Source organism: Pituophis catenifer, unplaced genomic scaffold (genome assembly GCF_029215685.1).
Source record: "Pituophis catenifer annectens isolate HBS135680 unplaced genomic scaffold, rPitCat1.0.hap2 SCAF_3, whole genome shotgun sequence".
In the NCBI taxonomy this organism is placed as follows: domain Eukaryota; kingdom Metazoa; phylum Chordata; class Lepidosauria; order Squamata; family Colubridae; genus Pituophis; species Pituophis catenifer.
In genome coordinates, this window is record NW_027256883.1 from 39,494,284 (window position 1) to 39,522,161 (window position 27,878).

At 37.4% G+C, this 27,878-nt stretch overlaps 1 protein-coding gene across 1 annotated transcript in view; it reads right to left on the minus strand.

The window, feature by feature from the left end:
• CLVS1 (clavesin 1) overlaps nt 1-15,865 on the minus strand; it is a 37,422-nt gene extending 21,557 nt beyond the window's left edge. The window contains exons 1-2 of the mRNA XM_070942261.1: nt 15,477-15,865; nt 1,136-1,310 (exon numbers count right to left, since the gene is read on the minus strand). Of these exons, the coding sequence (XP_070798362.1) occupies nt 1,136-1,310; nt 15,477-15,865 (564 nt within the window). The remainder of the gene's footprint in view (nt 1-1,135; nt 1,311-15,476) is intronic.
• Between the last annotated feature and the right edge of the window lie 12,013 nt (nt 15,866-27,878).

Consider the following 27,878-nt stretch of genomic DNA (forward strand, 5'->3'; position numbering starts at 1 on the left):
CTTTATGTCTTCTCTCAGCTTATAATAGCTCATGAAGCCCTATCTATAAAGATACAATTTTAAATGATGATTAATGTGCAGTTTTTAATAAAACATAGAATTTTTCATTGTTCCAATGTCCTTCTGATTCTGACACTTCTTTTAATGTTGACAAGCATCTGGAACAAAGCATTCTAGAGTAACACTTGTCCCAGAGATGTTATACTGAGAATGTGACAGGTATAGCAATAAAAAGCAGAACAATGCATATTTTCCTGTGCCTTTGGTAAACCCAACAACAATAAATTTCTTTCAAATGCTGTTCCTGACAAGAAGTTTATTACTATTTAATACATTGCTATATAAGGAGCCTTGGTGGCACAGTGGACTAAGTGCTGTTAAAGTAGCACTTAGCTGCCAGCAGCCTGCAATGCCCTTCACACAGTCGGCTCTTCCCAAAGCACTTAATGATGCAAACTTTTCTGATCTGAAAAAAAAAATGGCTGTGGATTCAGCATTTCTTTTCCTAGTATCCCTTAGGTTGCCTTCAGCTGAAAAAGCACAGTCGTTCAAATGCTATTATTGACAGAATCCAGAATGAATATTTAAGAGCAAATAAATATTAACATATGTTGTTCCCAGCATTCTAGGAATGTTTGTTCATTTATTTCTGAATGTAAACATAGGCAACATCTCCACCTCTGACTTTAATATTTTGGAGACTTTTTTGTTTTAATTTTTTTTAAAGCTATTTGGACTTATAATAATACAGACTGATGCTAACTCTCTCTCTGGATATTTATTTTATCGTCCATTCAGCACATATGCAGACACTCTGTATACATGTGGTATATATTTTGTCTGACAGATGTTGCAAATTATTAATCGCCCGGAAGTCCCATGGATTAAATCTTAAATCTCTAAACATTTCTAATTGTTGCAGCATGCAGTACAACCCTGTGGCAAAAATGACTCAGAGTTTCACTGAAACAAATAAACATCTGACTTTCTTAATTAAGCCTCAAGTTTCAACATGATTTTTCTATTGATTTTTTAATTTTTTCTGTACTTGACAACAGTGTTCCTGGAAAAAAAAAGAAAGAAAGAAAACCCAAGGTATTCTTCAAGGTATTACACTTTCGTCTGTGCTACATACCTGCAACCCTTCAATAGCCAGTCTGAGGATGGAAGGGGTCAATTTGGAGGCTTGCTTGAAGGAAAAATTACTCCAGTCTATAATTAGAATGAAGCCGTTTATCTGAAGCTCTTGATCTTCAATCAGAACTTCCAGGGACAAGAGAATAGCCCGTAAAATATCTACGAAGGAATTTCTAAGAATGGGAGAAAAGAGAAAAAAATCATTACTGCTTCTTAAAATCATTCAAAAAATGTCTTAATCATTTTTCATAAGTTGGAAGCAAAAACAAAAACACTTGCTTTTGTGGCATTAGACAAATTCAGCTCATTTTCTACCAGTAGAAATTGTGACAAAGTGATGACTTTACTTCTTTGAACCTGTGCAAAGTTATTTTTGGAGTTTCTTCTCATTATTATGTATAATAGGCATTGTTAGAATGTCAAGATATAACAATTAAAACAAAATATTTTGAGAACCCCATGAACCATAGCAGTGGTGGGATTCAATTTTTTTTACTACCGGTTCTGTGGGCGTGGCTTGGTGGGTGTGGTGTGGCGTGGCTTGGTGGGCATGGCTTGGTGGGCATAGCAGGGGAAGGATACTGCAAAATCTCCATTCCCTCCCGACTCCAGGGAAAGGTTACTGCAAAATCCCCATTTCCTCCCGATCAGCTGGGACTCGGGAGGCAGAGAATAGATGGAGGTGGAGCCAGTCAGAGGTGGTAATTACCAGTTCTCCAAACTACTCAAAATTTCCACTATCAGTTCTCCAGAACTGGTCAGAACCTGTTGAATACCACCTCTGAATCATGGAAAAAATTGAGTCCTGTGAACCATAGAATTTTACAAAGCAAAAAGAAAATAGTTTTTGGCTATCAAAATAGAAGTCAGGAATAAGGAGAAAATATAGTATAATCATAGGGCTGGGAAAATTTATTTTCTTCTCACCAGAGCGAATGATACTAGAATTTACTTTTAATCCTTGTTAACTTTAATTTGCTGGCATAAATAAATGTGGTTTCTTGTACTAGATTTTTCATTCCTGATCTTTGGAATTGCTATCCTCAAAGTTATCTGTTCAATAAATCATAAAATTGTGGCACAATATATTATTATAGTAAATAAAGTAAAACTTTTTAGAAACAGTCAGTGGACTGTAATGAATGCAATGAACAAAGCTATTTCCCAGTTACGTCTTCTGTCCAACCACATCATTCTTGCTAACACAGGAGGCTTGGCAATGAGGCTTTTAGATCTAAATTGGACTGGAGATGGAATCCCATCACAATGACATCTTACTCTACAATATTTTCCCCCTCCATGTGATAAAAGTATATGAGTTAATAGATAAATGGACAGGCTGGTAATCTGGCCAATGAATTAGAAAATTTCCGCTACCGGTTCTCCAGAACTGATCAGAACCTTCTGAAACCCACCTCTGGAATGAACAAGTTAAGATTGAAAGAAGGGCATTTTTGTTTCAAAACTGCCTGCTTGGGCTGTATATGTGTGCATATTGATATATTTTTTAACCTTGTAATGTATATATATCTTTAGTTTCACAAGTGTGTATGTGAGTGAGTGATATCTTTCCTTTGTCCTTGTGTTTGTTTTGAGATGCTATCTATTGCATACAGTATTTATATCCTACTTTTTCTCTAGGAGGTCAAGGCAACAGGCTTATTTCTTCCATTTTATCTTTACAAGAAGATCTCTTTAATTAGGACAGAATGAAAGTAGTACAAACAGCCTAGCCTGTAAGCTGCAGAAAAATAACTTGAATTAAGAATTATCACTGAAATGATAAAGGCTATGAAAACCACACCGTAATAAAGGATGATGTAAAACTATATAATATAAATGTGATTATATAAAAACAATGAAAGTGGAGTTTTACAGCTGTTAGAAATATTTTTTAAATCAGGCAACACTAAAATTTTAATGAAATCCTTGGCAGAAATAACTGGAAATTAAATACAGTAAATCTTTCAGTTTTTAGAAACAACCAGGGACTCAGCATTATGTTATAGATTTTTAGAAGAAAACACTTCTTTGATGAAATAGCAAAGTGAACACAAATTAGAAGAATGTTTAGGCTTACTGGGGAAAAAAATATTTGTTTAAAAAAAAATCCTTTGTCCAATATTTTTTTCTGCCCTGTCCCCCCAGTATAATTTAAAGAGACAGCTTAATGAATTATTGTGGAGTCATCTGATCAAAACTAAGGGAAACTTCAGCATTTCATTTCATTTCATTTTAAAACCATGCCTGCTGCTCATCTAATTAACACCAGCACAGCTGCTAATTAAATAGTTTTCAATACCCAACTACATAATTGGCCGACAGATTGAGTTAGGCCTTTGCTACAGGGAGTGAGTACCTTTCAAAGCCTTGCATTCATATCCTATTAATGGTTTATAAAATATTCAGGCTGACAAAAGTTCACAATTTTTGGGAAATATGCTGTCAGCATCATTCATTTCCATTTGGAGATTCTTTTATATCACTTTTCAATAATTCAGGAAGTACTTTTCTTCCTTTCTTTTTTCTTATTACCTTCCAATTTTAACTTCATATGCTAGTGCTTCATTGTAGTCAATTTATTGGTTGTAATCCATAATTTTTTTTTTAAAGAAACAAAACATAAAATGACTTATCCTAGCTCAGGGCTTTCAAACTTGCGGCCCATGGGCTGGATGAGTCACACGCTGGCCACACCCATCCCTGGTTTAGCGAAGGGGGGAAAAGTCGCAATATGTCACATGACGACAACGTGACACTGTGAGTTTGACTCTCCTGTCCTAACTCAATTTGAACCAATTTCACATAATAATCAATTCCCATATTTCTTTAATTGAAATTAATACCAACCTGCTTTATTAATTCCAATTAATTAATTAATTAATAATTTATTAAATAATTAATATTTATAAATCATAATATATATATAATAATAATTTATAAATAATAACATATAAATAAATAATTAAATAATTAATAAATAAATTAATTCCAATCTGCTTAAATCATTATGTGTCAGGTGTAAGAAATTGGGAAGTGAGACTGTTGAAATGACTATAGGTTTGTTGGATGTTAACACTCTACAAGAATATGAACTACTAACAGTCAAAGCAAATTGGCGGTAGATAAGAGTCAATGGAATTCAAGGTGGACTGGACTTAGATCTTTTATTTATTTATTTATTTATTTATTTATTTATTTATTTATTTATTTATTTATTATATTTCTATACTGCCTTTCTCCCGTAGGACTCAAGGCAGTGTACAGTCAAGAAAAATATAGACACACAAACATCATAAAATTGCTAATTAAAATTATTACTTAGTTTGATCAATTAAATAAAACCCAGAATTAGATAACATAAAAAAAAATCATTTACATGTTCATATGTTTAGCCCCGCCTGTTGAAACATCAGGGTCTTGAGGGCACGGCGGAAAGCACGGAGATCAGGGATATTCCGTATCTCCGGGGCAGTTCATTCCAAAGGGTTGGAGCCCTCACAGAGAAGGCCCTCCCCCTGGGAGTCGCCAGTCGGCATAATTTGACTGACGGTACTCTGAGTAGTCCCTCCCTGTGAGAACGAACTGGTCGGTGGGAGGCTATTGGTGGCAAAAGACGGTCTCATAGGTACCCAGGTCCTAAGCCATGGAGCGCTTTAAAGGTGATAACTAACACCTTGAATCGCACCCGGAAGACCACCGGGAGCCAGTGCAGCTCGCGTAGGAGAGGTGTTACATGGGCGTAACGAGCTGCGCCCATAATCACCCGCGCGGCTACATTCTGGACCAGTTGGAGCCTCCGGGTGCTTTTCAAGGGGAGCCCCATGTAGAGAGCATTACAGTAGTCCATACGGGAGGTAACTAGGGCATGAGTGACCGTGCGCAAGGCGTCCCGATCCAGAAAGGGACGCAACTGGTGGATCAGGCGAACCTGATAAAAGGCACCCCTGGCCACGGCTGTCAAATGATCTTCTAAAGATAGCCATGAATCCAGGAGGACACCCAAGTTGCGGGCCTTCTCTGTGGGGAGCAAGATCTCATCCCCTATTGTCAGTGATGGTACCAGCTGACTATACCGGGACGCCGGAAGCCACAGCCACTCGGTCTTGGAGGGGTTGAGTCTGAGCTTGTTTCTCCCCATCCAGATCCGCACGGCCTCCAGGCAACGGGACATCACAGCAAGGGCATCATTGGGGTGGTCTGGGGTGGAGATGTATCGCTGTGTGTCATCAGCATACTGATGAACACTCACCCCGAAACCACGGATGATCTCGCCTAGCAGTTTTACATAAATGTTGAACAGAAGGGGTGAGAGGACTGACCCTTGCGGCACCCCACAAATAAGGTGCCTCGAGGTTGACCTCTGCCCCCCTGCCAACACAAACTGTGAACGGTCAGAGAGGAAGGAGGAGAACCACCGAAGCACGGTGCCCCCTATTCCTAACCCCTCCAGCCGGTGCAGTAAGATACCATGGTCGATGGTATCAAAAGCCGCTGAGAGATCTAATAGGACCAGGATAGAGGAGCAACCTCTGTCCCGAGCCCTCCAGAGATCATCCACCAACGCGACCAATGCCATTTCCATGCTGTATCGTGACCTGAAGCCCGACTGGAACGGATCCAGATAGACAACTTCATCCAGGTATCGGGGTAGTTGTCGCGCCACCACACTCTCAACAACCTTTGCAACAAAGCGAAGATTGGAGACTGGACGATAATTTGATAATATAGCCGGGTCCAGGGAAGGCTTCTTGAGGAGGGGCTTCACAACCGCCTCTTTCAAGGCAGCGGGAAAGACACCCTCACTCAGAGAAGCATTTATAATCCCCTGGAGCCAGCCTCGTGTAACCTCCCGGGAGGCCAGTACCAACCAGGAGGGACACGGGTCCAATAAACATGTGGCAGCGTTAAGCTTGCCCAGAATCCTGTCCACGTCCTCAGGAGTCACAGAGTCAAACTCTTCCCAGATAACGCTCTCAAGACCTGCCCCCGTCTCCTCCCTTGGATCTACCCAATCGGAGTCCAGGCCTTCCCGAATCTGAGTGACTTTATCATGCAGGAATTGTACAAAATCCTCAGCTCGACCTTTTAAGGGATCTTCCTGTACCCCCACCTGAAGTAGGGAGCGGGTCACCCTAAACAGCGCGGCTGGGCGGTTCTCTACAGATGCAATAAGAGCGGAGAAGTAGCTAGACTTCGCCGCTCTTATCGCCACTAGGTAGGTCTTAATATAAGATCTCACCTGTGTTCGGTCAGATTCAGATCGGCTTGTCCTCCAATTGCTCTCCAGGTGTCTTTTCCAATGCTTCATCTCTCTCAGCTCCTCGGAAAACCAAGGAGCTAGACGAGATCGGCATCGGGTCAGAGGCCACAAAGGCACGATGCGGTCCAAGGCCCCAGTAGCCGCCCTGTCCCAGGCGACCACCAGGTCCTCAGTCGAGTCGTGAGCCAGAGTCTCAGGAAATGGCCCAAGCTCCACCAGGAACCTTTCGGGGTCCATCAGGCGCCTGGGACGGAACCATTTGGTTGGTTCCGTCTCCCTGCGGTGGGTGGAAGTGACTTGAAAGTCCATGTGAAGGAGAGAATGATCAGACCATGACAAGGGCTTGATGTCTATATCCCCTATTCTTAGATCATTCAGCCACTGATCAGAGACAAAAATCAAGTCCAGAGTGTGATTCCCCAAGTGGGTGGGGCCTTGAACTACCTGGGTCAGGTCCATGTCCGTCATGGAAGCCATGAACTCCCAAGCCGTCTCCGACATCTCACCAGCGGATGGCAAGTTAAAATCCCCCATAACAATAAGTCTGGGGGTTTCCACCGCCACCCTGGCTATAATGTCGAGGAGCTCAGGCAGGACTGCTGTTACGTGGCAGGGAGCCAGGTATGCAATCAGTAGGCCCATCTGAATCCCCTGACCCCACTTCACAAGGAGGGACTCACATCCGGCTATCTGAGGAACAGTGGCCTCCCTCGGGCAAAGACTTTCTCTAATGATTGCTGCCACTCCCCCACCCCTTCCCTGAGTCCTTGGCTGATGGAATGCACGGAAACCTGGCGGGCACATTTCCACAAGGGGAACTCCTCCCTCCTGGCCTAACCAGGTCTCCGTAATCCCTGCCAGGTCAGCACCCCCCTCTGAAATAAGATCATGAATGAGGGGGGCTTTATTTACCACTGACCTGGCATTACATAACATCAGCCGTAGACCCAGGGTCTGAGACTCTGAACAACCCAGGAAACGAGCAGTGCTTTGGGGGTCGGAGTGGGCAATCGCTCGTAAACATCGAGTGCGCACTCCCGAAACATAATATGGCCCCCTACAGCCGTCATATCTGCTCCTCCCACTTACTATACTAATGCCCATCGCTTCATCCCCCTGCATCCTTGTCAGATTTCTGTCCCCATCCTCCTGACCGTGATCATCAGACCCGTTACCCCTTTCAGTGGATTTATGGATCCCCCCAGATCCATTCCCACAATCCCTCCCAGAACCCCTTAAAATAGAACTTAAAGATTTATCTAAAAACCCCCAAAGCTGTCGGTTTTTTGCAAACTACCTCTCAGGGCTCCAAAACCCGTCCTCAAGGGCGGCCCTTGATAACTGAGAGGGCCAGACATGCGAGAGGGGGGAATCTCACAGTGCAAGGAGCTCCGCAATTGAATACATCAAAGATAGGAGCGAGTTGAAGGAGATGAAGGATCATTTTCTTCTAAGAGTGTTAGAGATGGTTAAGACAGGTAATTTAAAATAAGGGAGGAAATAGATGTTAAAGGAAGACCAGTAAGTTACAAATGTCAATACATCGGAACATCATCGCCCTCTCACAACGATGGGAAGTCTTGTGGTTGTAGTAAGTCCATCCAAAGGAGGTGGGGGTAGAGGTCTCAAAGGGTCATCCTCTCACAGTGACCAAACCATTTGAAACAAACAAAGAGAAGGTGGTCTATCTCCCCATAATCCAAGATTCTCAATGTCTGTATCTCCTCCAGTCCTGATACCAGCGATGGCCGAGGATTAGATCAAAAAAGTAAGGCAGAGCCACTGGACAAATATTTAGGGTTAAATAATAATCTTGGGGAATAGGTGGTAAATAAAGCTGCAGATTGATCTAAGATTGCAAGTTAACGCTGAGTGGTCATAATAGACCTAGATCTGATAAAGGAGAGAGGGACAGTTGAGGGGGAGAGTAAATCATCATTTCCAGTTTGTAATCCTCAGTCCCTATCCATCACCTTGCTCAGGCTATTTAGTTCAATTAGTTTAATAAGTCCTCAGAGTTTCAAGAAAGAGGAATGCAACAGATCCCTAGAGGTTGAAGGGAATCCTAACATTTATAGCCTTTGCAGCATTGCCCTCTCCTCTATTAACAACGAGGGCTTCCTTGCAGCTTCCTGGTGTTGCCGTCGCCGTCGCTGCCATTAGCGCCATTCCCCTCGCCATTGTGGTAACCCCCCTTGCCGTAGACATCATCGCCGCCGTGTTGCTACATGCAGCGCCTATTAGCCCAGGCATCATTATCAACACCCTATCCGGAGTCGCTGTTGCCACCGTCTCGCCAATCATTTCATCAGCTGTATTAGACTCGGTGGTTGACCCGGTCGTGACAGCCAGGCTTTGATGTTGACATCCTCTGCACTGCCCTCAGTCTTTTTACCAACAAACAGCTGATCTTCAGGCTCGGCTCAGGTTTTATCCTTGGGCTCCATCCACAGCTCTATTGAGCCAAAAATACCTCAGCTTGCTGGGAGGGGGGTCTATGGATGGTTAATTGACCCCCACACTCTTGAAAATGTCAAAACATCTCCTTCCTAGCCTCGGAGTTTCAGCTCTGAGCTGCCATTTTGTTTTGCAACTGTCAACGGAATTTTGTGAGAGTGAAGTGACTCAAGACTGATGATGCACTTGACCCTTCCCTTGGGCTCAGCCTGGTCATCTCCTTTATCATGTTTAGAACTTTTATTACAAATCAACCCATTATATATATATGTAGTCCTCGACTTACGACCACAGTTGAGCTCAAAATTTCTGTTTCTAAACATGACAGTTGTAAAGTGAATTTTGCCCCATTTTACAACTCTCTAAGTAAAACATGGAAGTTAGTAACACAGTCGTTAAATAAATTGGCTTCCTCATTGTCAGAAAGTCACAAAAAGTAAACACAGGACCCCAGGACACTGCAGCCACCATAAGCATATGCCAGTTGTCAAGTATCCAAATTTTGATCATGTGATCACAGGGATGCTGCCACAGTCATAAGTGTGAAGAATAGACGTAAGTCACTTTTTCAGTGCTGTTGTAACTTCAATCAGTTACTAAATGAATGGTTGTGAAGTTGAGGACTATCAGTACTTCCTGGTGGATCAAATTTAGCTAGCATTATATTAGTCTTTGACTGCAATAAATCAATATAAATTGAATAGAAATATGGTTTTCTTTGAGGGATCCTTGTTGCTCTCAAAGCTTGCTTGTTTCCCTGCAGAAGTTTCATCCCAAACTAGGTAACACCAGTGCTGCAAGAAAACAAGGTATCATCAGTCTGCAAGAAAACAAACAAGCTCAGAGATCCCTCATATCAAACCTGAGCTACAAATATTTTCCTTTATTAATATGATTGTTGTAGGACTTTTCATCATAATGTGCAATAGAGTATAAATAGTAGCATTTAATCTAGTTTAGAAAAAAAAAGAATCAAAATTCAGATGCTGGTTAGTATAAATGAGTCTTAATAGTTGATTTAATAGTGCTATAAAAGTAGAACAAAAATAAGTATAATATAGATTGTGCCTTCAAGTCCAAGATCACTACTTGGACAAGTCCCAATCTATTTTCTAAAATAGGTTGCCATTGCCTGCTTCCTAGGACTGAAAGATAGAGACTGGCACAAAGTAACGCAATCAATTTTGTACTTAAAGTTGGACTGGAATTAATAGTCTCAGAAGTCTAACCTAAAACTATCACACCAAACTAACTCTCAATATGTTTATTTAAACTATTTCATAAATATTGCAAAATTGGTTTTCATCAAAATAAATTATTATCATTAATTAGAAACATAAAATTATATGAAATTGATTACCAACGTGTGTGTGTGTGTGTGTGTGTGTGTGTGTGTGTGTAGGTAGGTGGGTAGGTAGGTAGGTAGGTAGGTAGGTAGATAGATAGATAGATAGATAGATAGATAGATAGATAGATAGATAGATAGATATTGCTTATTACTAATCCCAATCAACATTAACAATGAGATATCTAAAGCCAATTACAGCATGTAACTTCAATGGACATGGTGTTCCTCCATATACTTAATCTGTATGATTCATATACTTTTGATTATATTTGTTAGGCCTGTGTAAATGGATTTGATTCAAATCTGATTGAATCTGATTTGTTTTGTTAAATCAATTTGATTGAAATTATTAATTAGATCTGAAGCTTCTACTGATAAGAAGCCGGTTGAATCAAGTTGACATCATTTAAAATTATTTAAACATTAAAACACATATATTTTTTTCCTTCTTCACTCCAATATCTCTAAAAATCTGCTCTGGGGAATGTACCACAGTTCCAAAGCACATTTGGAAAACATGGAGGGAGAAAGGAGGAATTAAATTGCCAACACTTCATCTGCTTTTATGTTCGGCTGGTCGATGCCCCCCCATCAGCAGAATGGCCAAAATTCAAAACAACTCAATGTTCATTTGTTTATTTGTATTCTGCTTTTATTATTTTTACAAATACATAAAGTGGTGAACATATCCAACACACCTTCCTTCTCCTATTTCCCCACAATAACTTCATGAGGTGAGTTGGATTGAGAGTGAGTTACTGGCCCAAAGTCCCCCAGCTGACTTTTATGGTTAAGACGGGACTAGAACTCACAGTCTCCTGCTTTCTAGCGTTGTACCTTAACCATTAGACCAAAATTGTCTTCAGAAGATCCTCTCATGTGTATTTCAGACAGCAATCAGACAGCTGTGCATTAAAATGTATATTTTATGCAATTTAGATATGTTCTCCAGAACTTTTTTTTGTGTTGAGTCATTTCTGCTAAATACTGTATTTTCCCTAATTTACTGCACTGACCTCACATATACGCCTTTAACTTGTAAAGCTAAACCTCTTGTTTGGAAAGAGCATGGAAGACTCTCTCCACAGGTTAGTGTACAATTCTGATCAAGTTAATTAATTAACTAAATTAATTAACTAAATATTTAAAGAATACGTTAGTATGAGCCATTTTAATTATGACATCCTTTCCTAGCAGTTCCTGGAAAAATGTGTTCATCATTTCTCAATTATTTAATATTTTCCCCTACACTTATATTCCTCTAAAGTAATTCCATTGATGCATAATCCACAAATGAGAGTGAACAATTATTAATTATATTCTTTTCATCAAGAATATATTCATATTATTTTTATCTGGACTAAATGCATCCATTCCCATTCATTTACAGTATTATTTATACATGTTTCTCAATTTGTTTATTTTCTTCATTTCCCATTAATTCATTTCTTCTTTTTATTTCCTATCTCATTTGTTTGTGGCTTCATCTGATCAAATTACAGGAATGACATATTAAAACTGATAAAATGTATGTATCCATGCATAATTGCACTCATGTTATTTTTCCATATAGCCTTCTTTGTTCATCTAATCTTGCATCTTATTAACTTTCTGACAATTACTGCTCTCTAAATATAATTAATTTTCTGACTGGAAAGGCAAGTTTTTTTTCCAGGTTACAAGTAATTCAGGATTTAATAATGTTCATAAGAACAGAAGTATAACAGAAGTTCACTATCCATTATAGTATTATAGATGCTTGCATTTTTCATCACTAATTATTTTAACATCATAATTTGTAATGCTTTGCATTTTATTCTAAAAATCCCGACCTTTCTTTTTAATCAGTAAAGTTAATCTTATTTAATTGGTAACACATGATATTTGTAAAAAAAAAATCAAATAATAAATTCAGGTAGCCCTCCCTTAACAGTGGTAATTGGGACCAGAATTTCCATCTCTAAGTGAGTCAGTTTTTAAATATGTCATGTGACTGCACCATTTAGAAATGGAGATTCCAATAGTTCCAGGTGCTGTCATTAAACAAATCACTATGGATTATTAAACAAGGATATCATGTGGTTTGCAATCTCCAGCCAGCTTCATCATTGACTTTGCTTGTAGGAAACTTGTAAAGAAGGTCACAAATGAGGATCACATGACTGTGGGCCACTGCAATGTCATAATTGAGAGTTGGGTGCTGAGTGCCTGAATCACAATTATGCGACTGCCACAAATGTAAATACAAGAACCAGTCATAAGTTCCACTTGTTGCACTGTTATCAGTCTGAATAGTCACTGAATGAGTGGTCATTAAAGGAGGAGTTTTACATACCCATAAGTTATGCCCAGCCATTAAAAAGTGGAGGAAGTGCTAAACTACACTTTATTATAATAAAAATTATTCTCTACCAGAAAGGATTTAGGCTATTCTTAAGGAATTGCAATGATTCCTGCCTCAACCAGAAGAACTTCATTATTCCTTATGGTTTTGGAAGTCTTCCCCCAAATATTGCTAGCCAATAGGCTATAACTATATTATAGTTCTCAAAAATCCAAGAATACGTCACAAAAAAATTTAAAAAGCAGTCACTCAGATTGTGTCCATTTAGTGGCACCATAACCAAGCCTTCAAATGATTATCTTAAAAGCTGAGTTAGTACATATTGGAAGAACTGTTCCATTGAATACTAGGACTCCAAGCTAATCATCCATAATATAGTTTGCAGTAGTTTCAGGAGGAAATAGTTTTTGGAGATTATGGGAAATTGATGTGGTTAATTGTACACATTGCTCAGTAATTGGACATGATTATTCTGCATCATTTAAAGCCTCTGCATCATCTTCAAGAGATGTAGAGTGCAATACAATAATTAAGACATGAAATTACTACTGGTAAGATATTCACACTATAGTATAATAAATCAATTAAAACTGAACAGAGATGGCCTCAGTCATTGCAATCACTATCAAATGTAATGACCAAACAAGATCCAGGAATATCCTCAAGACAGATATCTCTACTTCAGACCACTTTCCTACCTTGAGACCTCATCACATTTCCCAATGACTGTTTGTCTTAGCTTTCTGGATCCCTTTAGTTGAAAAGCTACAAATCATGACAGAGTTAGAACTAATTCATCTTGTAGCCTAACAAAACCAAGCATGAAACCACTTTTTATCTCTCCAGAAAGTATTTTCATGAATTTATTTATCACCAACTTCCTTTTCCCAGAGCTTATCTGTTAGGAACTGATAGATATTTTTCATACTTAGAAGATATAATGCACAAATGCATCTCTCTCTTCTTCGTTTCTTAAAAAAACCTCAAAAGATATTTCTGTTAATTTTCTAATAACTTGATATTTTCAGATTTTTCAAAAGCACATACCTACCAAAAACCAATTTGGAAAAACCAATAAATTCATTGAATGTGGATCCATTTAGCTTGAATCACTTGTCTATTATCTAACTCAGTGTTTCCCAGCCTTGGCAGCTTTAAAATATGGGGACTTCTGATGATTCTGATTGGGAAATTCTAGGAATAAAAGTCCACATATCTTAAAGTTGTCTAGTTTGAGAAACACTAATTGAAGGGATGTCAATCTAGTGGCCGGTGGGTCGGATGCGTCCTGCACAGGCCTCACCCTCCCCAGCTCTGTGAATGGGAAAAACATCGTGAAATGTCACGTGACAGCAACGTGATGCCACGAGTTTGACACCCATGTACTAATGTATTCCTTAAAGAATGAATGGTTTACTACTAATTTGTATCAGAAAGGATTGTGTGGTTAAGCTTTTGTAATACTTGATTACAGAGCTATTTTCATGTGACTTTAACTTCTGGAGTCTGCTAACATTTTTCTTGCTGTTCTTATAAACTTCTCATTTATGATGTCTCTGCTACTTGGCAAGAGGAAAAATTAATGTCTGTGTTTGCCACTGAAATTTATGAAAGCTGTACAAAAGTGAGAATGGAATTGTTTTAGTCCTGGCAGCAAAAGATAGAAATGGAAATTATATTTTCTCACTATTTCTCACAGATCCTTGTTTCCTATTTTGAAGTGATTCATCAAACAGGAAAAAAAGAGCATTGATCTGGATTAACTAAATAAACTTTAAGCATCTTCATTCCTTCCTTTTTACTTTCATAGGTATCAGTATAGTGTTTTGTTTAAAGCTTATTTTTTTCTGGTACCACTATTTTTTTTATTAATCCTATAGACTAAAACAGGGGTGTCAAACTGGCAGCCCGCAGGCCGGATGCGTCACATGCAGGCCATGCCCACCCCAGCTCTGCTAAGGGGAAAAACATCACGAAACATCATGTGACAGCAGCGTGACACCCTGGACTAAAAGATATTAAAGGTAGTGTTTTAATCAAAATATAATTGATCTAAATTAAAGATTCAATGTGTTGCAAATGTTTTTGTTTACACTACAGGTAGAAGTCTTGGCATTATGTATGACATCATGTATTTAATAATAAAATATAGAAATTAAAACAGGGCATGGGATTTTGCAAACTTTGTTTTTACTATTAACGAAAACTTGCAACAGTAAAATAAATTCATTTTAATAGAATTTGCGGGTAACCACATTTCTAAACACTTATTGACATTCAGAAAGTTTAAAAATATTGTTCTCCTTCCTTCCTTCCTTCCTTCCTTCCTTCCTTCCTTCCTTCCTTTTCAAATAACAGTAATGCTTTGCTTGTTCTATCCCAGTCGCTATACAATTTCAAATGGTTAAGTATTTGACATCTTGGGTTAATAAAGTAGAAGTTATTGGACCTACTATTATGGAAAGATTGATTATAGCAAAGAAGAATTTCCCTCTCGATACTTGGGTTATTCAAACTTCTTTTAGTCATATAGAATCACCAGTATTATAGTCAATCATAGTCAGATGTATTATGACATTAAAAACTATATATCAGTGTAAATATGGTTACAAAAGGACTTGTTTTTGAAAATATATCTTCCCAATTCCAATAAAACAGTACTTTAATTTTACTAGGCAATATTTCCTATAAACATTGTCTTGAAATCTGAATTATGCATGTGAAATAGTAAATACACATCTGAAGCAAGATTTAAGCACATTCTTCATTTATCATTTTAAATATTAGATCAGTCAAATAATTGGCAAAACAATTCAACATTTGAATATGCTTCATAATACAAAATATTTGGATTGTCAATTATATAATAAATCATTTGCTAATGAATGTTGTATTTAAAAAAAGATAAGGATGCTATCTACATTTACCTACTCTGATCCCAACTGGCTGCAAAGAGCAAAAGTATCTTTCTGCCATAGTGATCACGGTTTTCTAGCACTCCTGGGAATCCATCAATCAGAGCTCGTTTGATCCCTGGATCATCAGCCTTGAAATTTTTAAACATATCCAGATTCAGCTGCCGGTATTGGAAATACTGAGCCAATAATCTGAAGGCATCTGTTTGATGAAACTTTCTGGCTCGGAGAAATCTCAGGATGAAGGCATCATCTGTACGCAAGAATCCAATGTCAGGTCTTGTGATGATCATGTCCCTTACTTGCTGAATATCCTGGTGCAAAACATCTGGGTTTTCATTAAGTTCCAGACGGGCTTTCTCTATGATTTCTGGACTGAGTCCAGTATGCAAATGGGTCATGTCTTCAAAAGCTGCTTTTCCAAATCCTTAGCTTTAGAAATATGGTCAGAATGTGCAATGGCCCCATTCAACTAAGAGTATGTGGTGATCCATTCAAGTGCATTTATCTCTTGCATTATACTGAGTGGGGGGGGGAAATTCAGAGGTAATTCCATTCATATCCCCAGATATCCATCCAAGGTACAAATTTGCATTCTCTGTAAAACAAATATATAGATCAAAATCACTAATTACATGTGAATAAACAAATTGAATAAGCACATTTCAAAACTTTCTATCTCCCTTTTTATTGCCAGTATAGACCTGTTTAAAATTGAACTATTTTGAATGGAATAATACATTGCCATCAATTCTGTGCCTCACATACATCATGATGAAAATATAATTGCACTGAACCATCAACATTGTAGATATTACATTGATTTAATATTTAGTATTATGCTACTGCTCCTTATTTAACAAGAATAAAGTTAAAAATGGAAGACTGGGAGTGTGATGTATGTACTCTGAGAAATAACACTTTTTGTAAATAAAACCTGCTTTCGTCTTGCTAAATGGAACTTCATTCTCATTGAGACCATAATTTCCAAAGAATTTTACTCAGAACAGTTTTCAATATTAAAACAGTTCTTACTAATCCCCAACAAGAGATTGTTCTTTCAAACATGTGAATTTATGCAAAACATAGATATACATGCACTTTCACATATATTCCTTGGGCAGTGTACAAACCAGTCTTCTTCAAGTAGGAATAATTTTTAACAGCCACATCCACAAAACAGCCTTTGAGCTCAGGAACATATCCTCCCTTCTTTCTTCCACCTCCCCCATAGACTAAGGTGGATGAATTGCATTCCTTGATCTATTCAGATAGCCACAAAACGTTATCTGAACACATCTGAAGAAAACTATTCTAGAGAATCACACAAGCATGGCATTGCAATCTACATAATTGTTTTTGGCGAAACTCTGAAGCAAGATTAGAAAAGATTTCTATTGAAGACATGCAAATTACCTAATCATTAACACACTGAGGTGATTTAGTCAGTTCCTTCTGGAGAGATTTCTGGACTTCACATGTCCCACAACTTTCCACATATTCCAATGCAGAGTGCCAAAGGAATCAGTCCCTTCTCTTGAAACAAATTTCTATGTATCTTTATATATGTGTGAACTGCAACATATATAAGGTAAGGTAAAGGTTGCCCTCGCACATATGTGTAGTTGTTCCCAACTCTAGGGGGCGGTGCTCATCTCCATTTCAAAGCCAAAGAGCCAGTGCTGTCCGAAGACATCTCCATGGTCATGTAGCCGGCATGACTAAACACCAAAGGCACACGGAACACTGTTACCTTCCCACCAAAGATAGTCCCTATTTTTCTACTTGCATTTTTTATGTCCTTTTGAACTGCTAGGTTGGCAGAAGCTGGGACAAGTAATGGGAGCTCACCCCATTACACAGCACTAGGGATTCGAACTGCTGAACTGCCGACCTTTCGATCAAAAGCTCAGCATCTTAGCCACTGAGCCACCATGTCCCTTATATGAAACATATATAAGACTCAAATAATTTGTTTATATCTATATTGATATAGATATAAATATCCATAATCCACATATCCATGGCAGAGTGAAAGAGGATAAAGGGAGGGGAGGAGACAAGAGGAGAGGAGAGACTATAGTGAGAGTGGAATGATTACTGGAAGAGAAATAATTCCATTTTCATTCTAGTTACTTTCACTTCCTTGTTTTTCTTTCAGGTCCATTTTTCTTTTAGATTTATTCTTGAACTACTATAAAATCCCCTGTCCAAAATTCAGAACTTCTTTTCATCCTTGTATTCTCATTAATTGTCTCAGACTTTCATCATAAACAATTAAACCAGTCACATTTTTAAATCCATTCCCTTTTGTGTTACACATGAAGAACGTATGCTGAACCATGCATTTATCCAAAACAAATAGGATGTCTGAGCAGATGATCATCAATCCAATTGCCAATGACTCTTGAATATGCAAATGGCACAGTCACATTCTTGAACTCTTTCTTACTCTCTCATCCATTCATCTCGCTTCACAGAAAGGAATTGCTTAATTTTTTTCCCCTGAAGCATGATGCAATATTTGATTATGGGTAGAATTTTAGGGTAATACTAGTCAGGCAAAGGATCCTCTGCCTGCAGAAATTGAACCTAGAACTCTCAAGATGGCAAAAAATCCCGAGTGCTTCCAAAAAAACAACAATTCAGGGCTAGAAGCAGTGAGACTGCATCAAAAATGACTTCCTCTTCTACAGTTCCTTCTTGAGGAAGCCAAGTGAGTCTCCCTGATAAACACAAAGGTGAGTCCAGATCCAGAGATAACTGATATTCTTGTTTGAGGCTAATAAGATTTAAAAGTACAAAGTTCTTCTTTATAAGGGTCTTATCCATAGAAGAGTAAAGACAGACAGACTTTAGTAAAAGTTTTACTTATATTCCATCTTAGTCATTATTAAAGCTGAACTCTGAGGATCTTATCATCTACTCAGCTATCCAAAAAGGTCAGCACACATGCCTTCCCTGAGTTAGCCCTGCTAAATCATTATTTATTTGTTTGTTTATTGCACTTATATGCCTAGAGGTAAGCCTAGATGTAGAAATCCATGAGTGAATGCTGTGCTATGCTAACCAGCTTTTGATTGTATTCAATAGACCATAGTAAGTCATTCACAGGAAATGTCAGGCTTTACCAATTGAGCTGGTGAAAAGAAAGAATGAAAAAAGAGGAAGGTGTGCTCAATAGATGGCAGCTGGTAATATTTCCAGCTGCATGTGTGGTACCAAATAGGCTGACTTGTGCTAGCAGATCATGAAGTTAAATCTTTTCACATAAGTAAATGAAATGTCAGGTTTACTGTTTTGGTGAAATGTCCCATTTTACATGAACACATATAAAATCACTAAAAAGTAAATACCTACAGTACTATACATCATTCATTTTTACATCCCTTCTTTTATTCTAACATTTGGCCTTAAGGCAACATGTAGGCAGCCAGAATAATCAATATTCCTTTGAAGTTTCCTAATAGTATTACTAAATATAAAATGCTATTGGCTATTGTAATACGTTCATTTAGTGGCTGAACTATGCCTACTAGTTGTTTCATTCATAAAAATTCTCGAATGCTATAAAGCAATTAAACCAAAAAGTATTTAATATTCAGCTTTAACAATTAACATTTATCATTAACAATATAAACTGCTACAGGTTAATTAACCTAACAAAGCTTTAGACTCCTATCCTGTTGTTATAATCTGTTTACAAAATCTGAACATACAACTGCCAGGTCTTTAGTGTGAAACCATCAAATCTAGGATGTCATAAGGTATCAAAATGAGCTGATCCAAGTAGTGTGATCTTTTGAAATTGACAGATGGAAATTTTATCAATGGGTTTATCAATAGATTTTCTAAGTGCCATCCAAGTTTTTAGTTTATGCCATAATTTTTCAATTTCAATTTTTACACCTTGATACCTTGTGTTCTTCTCCAATCCTTTATCTACCTTTCTACTATCTCCAGGTATTGCCACATCAATTATCTATTCTTTCTTCTTTTAAGCCAATTATATCTGGTGTGTTATGAGCCAAGACTATATCAATCTACATTCAGAAATCCCATAATATTTTACACGTTCATTTTTTACTATTCTTTCAACTATATGTACCCACCAATTTTTCATTACTAGTACATGATAATTTTTACAGATGCTCCAGTGAATCATTTTGGCAGATGTGCTTTATTGTATAGTTTGTAGTAATTACAAACTAAATATAATTAGTTTGTGTGATATTCTATCATGAGCTGAATATATGATCTACTCTTTGTTCTGCCTCTTTGCACAATCTGCACTTTTAGTCACTTAAAGATGTTTCAATTTTTGGCCTTGATTGCATTAGTTTGAATAGTTTGCTCTTGCACAGCCAAAAGCAAGTCTTCAGTTTCTTTTTAAAATATTATTATGTATTAGTAAATACTAGTAAAGGATTACTTGTGAGACGATATTACAGTATTTAACTGGAATTGAATAAATGTTATCGTTACCAATTCTACAAAAATCAGTAACTGTGTTTACAAAAAGAAATGAAAAAACTAATATTAAGACAGGGATATATCTATATCTATATGTGTGTGTGTGTGTGTGTATATACATACATATATACTTGTTTTCTCAGGTTTTCGCGGGTGTTTGTATGTAGACCTACATACATATATACATATATATATATATATATATCAAACATGAGCTGGTCAGGATCAAACTCCTGGCAGTGGGCAGAGTCAGTCTGCAATACTGCATTCTAACCACTGTGCCACCTAGGCTCTTAAATAAACAACTGTTGAAATGTTGTTTGTATCAGTTAGTACCAGTTTTATTTTCCTATATAATATAACCTGTATAATCTACAGATTTGGTGCAGAACTAAATAATAATAATAATTCAAATACAACTTTCCAACATAATAGTGTACTCACTCACAAGTCTACACAAAATTAACATATTTAGCAATATCAATAACACTTAAACTTATATACTGCTTCATAGTGCTTTACAGCCCTCTCTAAGCAGTTTACATAGTCAGCATATTGCCCTAACAATCTGGGTCCTCATTTTACCAACCTCATAAGGCTGAGTCAACCTTCAGCCTGTGAGAATTGATCTGCTGACAGTCAGCATAATTAGCCTGCAATACTGCATTCTAAACACTGCCCCACCATGGCTCTATGATTTATCTCTAATCATAGAATTATTTAATCAAATAACTGATTTATTAAAAAAAATACTGAAGGGATGAAGTTTATATTCTACTCTTCTTTATTTTTCACCATTCTTCTAATTTCTATTTATTTTAAGCTGTCTGCAAGATTCCATCTATTTATTATAATTGAGATCACTGAAATAAACTAGGGCTAGAATTCTAATTTAACAAGTATATGTGTCAGGTAAAAATTACTTGTAATACAACACTATTCACAAAAATGCTTCAAAAATTATGTTATGAATGGTTGGCTGAAAAGAACCAAATGCATTTTTCAAAGGCTTACCTGTCCATCATTGCTTTGTGCGAAATATTAATGCAGTTTATGCTTTTAGTGCTTTGTTATTTTTCTTTGTGACTTCAATGTTAGGGAAGCCCTCCCTAAGCTAGAAATGACCTAAATTGTAGTCAAATGATCTGGAGATCATTAGGTTTGAAAAGCTGTGATCTCTATTTTGCAATTCTAGCATAATATTTGATGATGTATTCGCAAATGTTTGATGTAATGATTACTATTACACCAATTATAATACTTGCATTTTACAATCTTATTTCTTTATATCCTGCCTTTATTTTATATTTTTGTACAAATAACTCAAGGCAGAACAATCTTCTTCCTCCTATTTTCCCCACAAAAACCACTCTGTGAGGTGAGTTGGACTGAGAGAGAATGACTGGCCCAGGCACCCAGCTGGCTTTTATGTCTATGGTGGGACTTGAACTCACAGTCCCCCACTTTCTATCCTAGTGCCTTAACCACTAGTGTATATAAGTATAGATATAGGTATAGATGACATAGGCATAGATATACTGTAGATTAGATATAGAGATAGAGATAGAGATAGAGATAGAGATAGAGATAGAGATAGAGATAGAGATAGAGATAGAGATAGAGATAGACATAGAGATAGACATAGACATAGACATAGACATAGACATAGACATAGACATAGACATAGACATAGACAGATAGATTTATGTAGCAATAACTGATATTTACCATTATTATAAGTTCAGCATTATGTCTATTGCAATAAATTACACCAGTGACTCACTGTTTAAGTGGAACTATTCAACTAAATAGCAATAGACATATACTGCTTTATAGTGCTTTACAGCCCTCTATAAGAGGTTTACAGAGTCAGCATATTGGCCCCATCAATTTGGGTCATCATTTTACCCACCTCGGAAGGATGGAAGGATTAGTCAACCTTGAGCCTGGTGAGATTTGAACTGCCAAATTGCAGGCAGCCGGCAGAACTAGCCTGCAGTACTGCACTCTAACCACTGCACCACCATGGCTCAATGTTGCCATTATGGCAGATAGGATGTGTTATTGGTTTCTTTGTTCAGCTTATATCCCACTTTTCCTTCATGAGCACAAGATGGAATGTTGGGTTGAAAAAGAGTGATTGGTCAAAGTAACCCAATGACCTATGGTTTAAATCTGGCCCTTCCTAAATCACCGTACCATGCTGGTTTTAAATCACTATATTACATATACTACACTGATATGAAGCTGTTTATGGAAATGTCAGGCTAGGCTTTTTTTTGGTTTAGAAGTCATCAGTTATACATTGTTTGTCAATAAAGACAACAAATATCCCCCCTCAAAAGATTCTGTACCATGTATAAAATTCATGTCTCAATTACTATCACGACATCAGTGATAGTTTTGAAGGCCCAATTCTGCTGTTTTGAATTGACAAACTATGCTTAATTACATCAATATGTTATTGCTAATCTAATTTTAAAAAGATTAAAGAGCCAAAGGAAAACAATTTCTTAAAATTATCCATGCAATGACAAATGATTAGAAAGCATTCTTTCTCTCTTTTAAAAATTTTCTCTTGCATTTGATTGTTTGGCTCTTGATTTTCAGAACAGGGATGAGTCAACAAAACAGGAAAATTATTAATATACATAGTATAATATCATTAAAAATGAAAGGCACCACAAGAGCTGAATCACTGAAATCAAACCAGGAAAAGAATTTGTTTAGTGATACCCTGTTACAAGCTGAAAGAGAAAACGTATACGTGTGTCTGCTCTGCATGACATCATGCTGTTACATAACATCATTTTACTTGTTGGCACTGCACTAACTTTTAATGTACTAGGACAATCTGTGTTATTGTCTCATTATACCATGTAACCACAGGGAACTTCTCTCTCCATGTGTGTCTCATATTTGTCTGTCCCTTCCAAATATAAACCAACTGCATTTAAGAACAAAGAGCAGCCATCTGTTCTTTAACTTTGGATTATTGTTTTCATCCATTTTCCTCAAAAAAAAAAAAAAAAGCCCAAGAAAAGATTGCCAGTATTAGAAATATATTGTAAAATAATTGTATGATTTCATTACATTTAGTTATATTTACAAAAATCTTGACTTTTATACCTCATAAAGGGAAAAAATAAACCATTACTTTCTACATTAAAGAAAAATGTGATTTTGGCAGAAGAAATTCACTCTCCTCTTTATTGATAATAATTTCTCATTTAGAAGTTATTTCAATTCTTTTTGGGGGTTTTTAAGCATCTCTTCAAATTTAAGGGTTATGGAAGCAGACAGCAAATTATTTAAGAGCAGCTTTTGCCTCCTGATCTTTACAATTGTCCCATTTCCTCGCTGAGAGACACATCATCCATTCAACACACCCACCCACACACTATTCTAACTCTCCTATACTTTGACCTTTCTTTTCTAAATTCTAACCTTCAACTGAACTTCCTTACTTAAGGCTCCTAGAAATATTAGTAGATACGTGTGCATGCATGTACACGTGTAGTTATTTTTTCTGCTCCCCCCCCCTGAGAATTTAAAGATGCTCGAATTTAACCTCTGTGGGAGTTTAAAAGGGGGGGGGGGAAGCCACGGAAGTCCAGGAAGAAGAGTTAGATAGCGGGGGAAGGAAAAGCTTAAGAACAGATGGGTTGCAGACAAGAGCTGTCCACATAAGATAGTGCTGAAACGCCGCAGCCATGGCATTGCAACAAAAAGAGAGAGAGAGAGAGAGAGAAACGGGAAAAAACAAAAGCTACTGCAAGCACAGAAAAGATGTATCTCAAATACCTTTAGAGTGCCGTAAAGCTCCACCCTGGATGAGGTTCTTGGTTCATAGATAGGGATGGCTGTAAGACAGCTTTTGGTCTTTGCAGCCTCAACAGAAGATCTCTCTAAAGAACTGTGAATGAGCAAGCTCTGCCTCCACGGGGCTATGCATTTTTGGATAGGATGAGTGTGTGTGCTTCTCCACACGGTAGCAGTCATCCCCCCCGGGTCCTAAAAACCTTCTGTCTTCAATTCAGTCTTATAGCAGAAGAACACAATGCACACATGACAATAAGATCCCGCCTGTGTGACAGATGATTCCAGAAATGCTTTTCATGATAGGACATGCTGAGAACGATATAGGAATATGTTAGAAAAAAGAAAAGAATGGAGTCCTTATGCAAAAGAGACTGATGCTGCAATGCTGAGTGTTTGCGTGTGTTTATTGTGAAAGCTAAGGCAGTTGGAGATATGATCCTGAGAAAAGAAATACCATCTCTTTTTCTTATGGCTACATGTTAGGAAGAACACTAATAAAGCTGGAAAACCCACCATCTGCATAGCAACTGTGTGTTCCCAAAGGATGTATTTTGCTCAGCACCAGCTATTTAAAAGGTCATTGAAATTCAGCATGTTGGCAAAAATTTAAATCTCCATGAAGCATCTTCCTTTTTTCTCAGTGAAGAACTTCCAGGTTATCACCCAGACACAATTTCTTCATACAATCCGATTGGCCCAAATCTCAACTTAGATAGCAGAACAACAATTAGATTCACACATTATGATAAGATACAGGTAGTATGACTGCTTAAACAAGCATAAGATTAAAAAAACATTGAGGTGGTGGAGGAGGAGGAATGAACCTGGTTGAGTATCATTATGTTAATACATCGTAATTTGCTATGATATCTAGTATTTAATTCATTATTGAAATATGTAGCACATATGAAATTGGTATGCCAGTCCTTGGTTCTCTAGACCAGTGGCCCCCAATCTTTTGGGCACCAGGGATCGGTTCTATGTAGAGAGATTTTTATTGTTTTTTATTGATTACCCATGATCACTTTTTGTGAGATTGATGGTTAATTGGTATAAATTTGATTAATAAATAAATAACATATCCCTATAATAGGACGATCACTCTATATTACTTCTGATGTATTAAGATACTGCTGACTACCAATCATGGAGTCTACAAGCAGGGCAAACTTGACAGATGACCAAATACATATCACAATGTCATAATGAAAATTCTGCATATGGGGCAGAATTTCTAGTTTAGATACCAATTGATATTGTGCAAAAAAATCCAACCTTTAGTAGAAATATCTGCATACAGAATCCTGCAAACAGTTTCTTTGCTCTTTTTAACTAGCTTGCTATATACTAGTATACTATAAATTACTCATATGAAATAAAGTACTTAAGCATCAATTATAATACTACAGATTTTTGTTTTATTTTCTTAACGTTGATGTACTCTGCCAAATTCTGCTCTCATAATTTTTCTCTTGAAATCTTAGATGAGTTACTTACTATACAGATGGCATTTGACATCACCTTATTACATGAATACATCATTCTTTGAGAGAAGATGCAGGTAGACAATTTTGAATATTGTCAAATATATACAGAATACATTGGCCAGATGTTTAGACTGGATTTGGCAGTTAACACCAGTGAGTTGGGGGTAGTTATGTTTAGGAAAATATTTGTTTGGAAAAACAAATGTTATGATCTTAAGAAGTCTAGTTTGAAAGACTACGCTTATTTGAAGATAATGTCTACAGAGATTTTTGGGAGTTTAGTCATCTTCTTTTCTTTTACATACTATAAGACACTAAAGCAAATGATAATAAGGCACTGGCTTCTTCTGAAGCAGAAAAGGAAATGTTTCATTTTGTTGTCAGTTTGTTGTGTGAAATAAATAATGGTAATCCATGCTTCAAAAATTTTGTTAGATTTCATATAGGTACAAGCAAACATTCCTGGCAAATAGATGGGGAAGAAATGGAGGTAGTGACAGATTTTATTTACCTGGATCACCGCAGATGGGGACAGCAGCCAAGAAATTAAAAGACGCTTGATCCTGGGGAGAAAAGCTATGGCAAATCTAGAAGCATACTAAAAAGCAGAGACATCACCCTGCCAACAAAAGTGCGTATAGTCAAGGCTTTGGTTTTCCCAGTTGCAATGTATGGCTGTGAAAGTTGGACCATAAGAAAGGCTGAGCGCCAAAGAATTGAGACCTTTGAACTATGGTGCTGGAGAAGACTCCTGCGAGTCCCTTGGACTGCAAGGCAATCAAACCGGTCAGTCCTAGAGGAGATCAACCCTGACTCCTCTTTAGAAGATCAGATCCTAAAGATGAAACTCAAATATTTTGGCCACCTAAGGAGAAGGAAGGACACACTGGAGAAGAGCCTAATGCTGGGAAAGATTGAGGGCAAAAGAAGAAGGGGATGACAGAGAATGAGATGGCTGGATGGAGTCACTGAAGCAGTAGGTGTGAGCTTAAATGGACTTCAGAGGGTGGTAGAGGACAGGAAGGCATGGAGGAATGTTGTCCATGGGGTTGTGATGGGTCGGACATGACTTCGCAACTAACAACAGCAACAACAAGCAAACATCTTTTTGCTATTCATAAGAACTCAAGTTTTCTCAGGCTTCTACCACAGCATGAAAAAAGATGATGCTGCCTTAATGAAGTAGTATTAAAAATGTTTTCAATGAAATGTTTAAAGCAATTATATCTTTTTTCAGTCTGTCAGGGAAGGTTGAAAAATCTCATAACCACTTTAATAAATAGTAAATTGATGTTGTGTTTACACAAGATTCAAAGCAATCCTGAATTACTTTTGAAGCATCTACTCTTTTAATAAATAATTCGAACATCTAGAATTATGCATCTAGAATTTTCAAACCTAATTCTATAGCCTCAAACATTTTTCTCCTTGTTGCTGTGGAATTATAAACATGAAATGTTCATTGGAAGATATGGAGACATTGTACTGCATATAAAATTCTTGAACTCATATTTTATAAGACTTAACATTACCTGAAACACATGTTTTCATTTCAGAAAATAAGTTCTGATTATAGTATGAAGGGGGAAAATACTTTGATCATCTGACTGAAAATAAAGCAGTAAACATTATTTCCATTGCTTGATGCATATGTACCGTACACAATATATCCTTCCCTTAGAATAACTATGAGTTGAAGAAACCCTTTACGTTAGATGTTGTACCGACATATAGTGGATGACATTCCAGTATGATAATTACTGTACATCTTCTGTGATATTCAATAATTTGGAAGTTTAATTTTGGATTTAGAGTAACAGTAGAAGTCTGATTGACATCCCTTGCTTTCATTCATGAGGAAGGTGTAAAATCCTTGAACAGGTTTTGTGTTGGGTGATTCCTTAATTTGTGTTTATGCCTGCTTCTTCTTTCCTTTTTCCAGAATCTTTAGTTTTCTTGAAACTCCACACTCTAAACTTAATAGGGGTAACTGCAAATTATGGGGGAAGGAGTCTTGAAAATAAAAAGGCTGTGCATGAACCCTAATCTTAATCCTTCTTTTAGTTTGCTGCATTTTAATGCAGTGGAGCAGACTGCTGACCTTCCAATGCTGGAATGAGATTCTTTCATAGCCTTGTCAGCTTCTAATGTGGAATGGTGGGAAGGGAAGACAGTGATAAAACTCGCTTGAACTGGCCTGAATGCTGCCATCTTCCCTACCCCAAATGGATCTTTCACATTTGTATTGGTATGGTCCTCCCACTTGCCTGGACTCATAATTTCTGATTGAATGATATTTTTGTATTCTATTTAGCATTAAAAGATGAGGAAGAATAGGATGTCCTTGCCAGATAAAATGATTCAGAAGGATTATGGGAAGGATTTTCTCCACTGAGGTTTTTCGTTAATAGAAAAGAGCTAATGCTCTGATATAACCTTGCTGCTCACAGAGATGGCTTTCTGACACCTCTCCTCCCAAGCATATATGTATTTTTTTGTCAGATTGAGTTGAAGTATCCTCTGGATGCATTCATGGCATTTACTATGTTTTACTACTTTTAGTAATTTTCAGTATTTTTAATGATTTACAGACCCCTCCCATCCTGGACATAAATTGTTTCAACTCCTACCC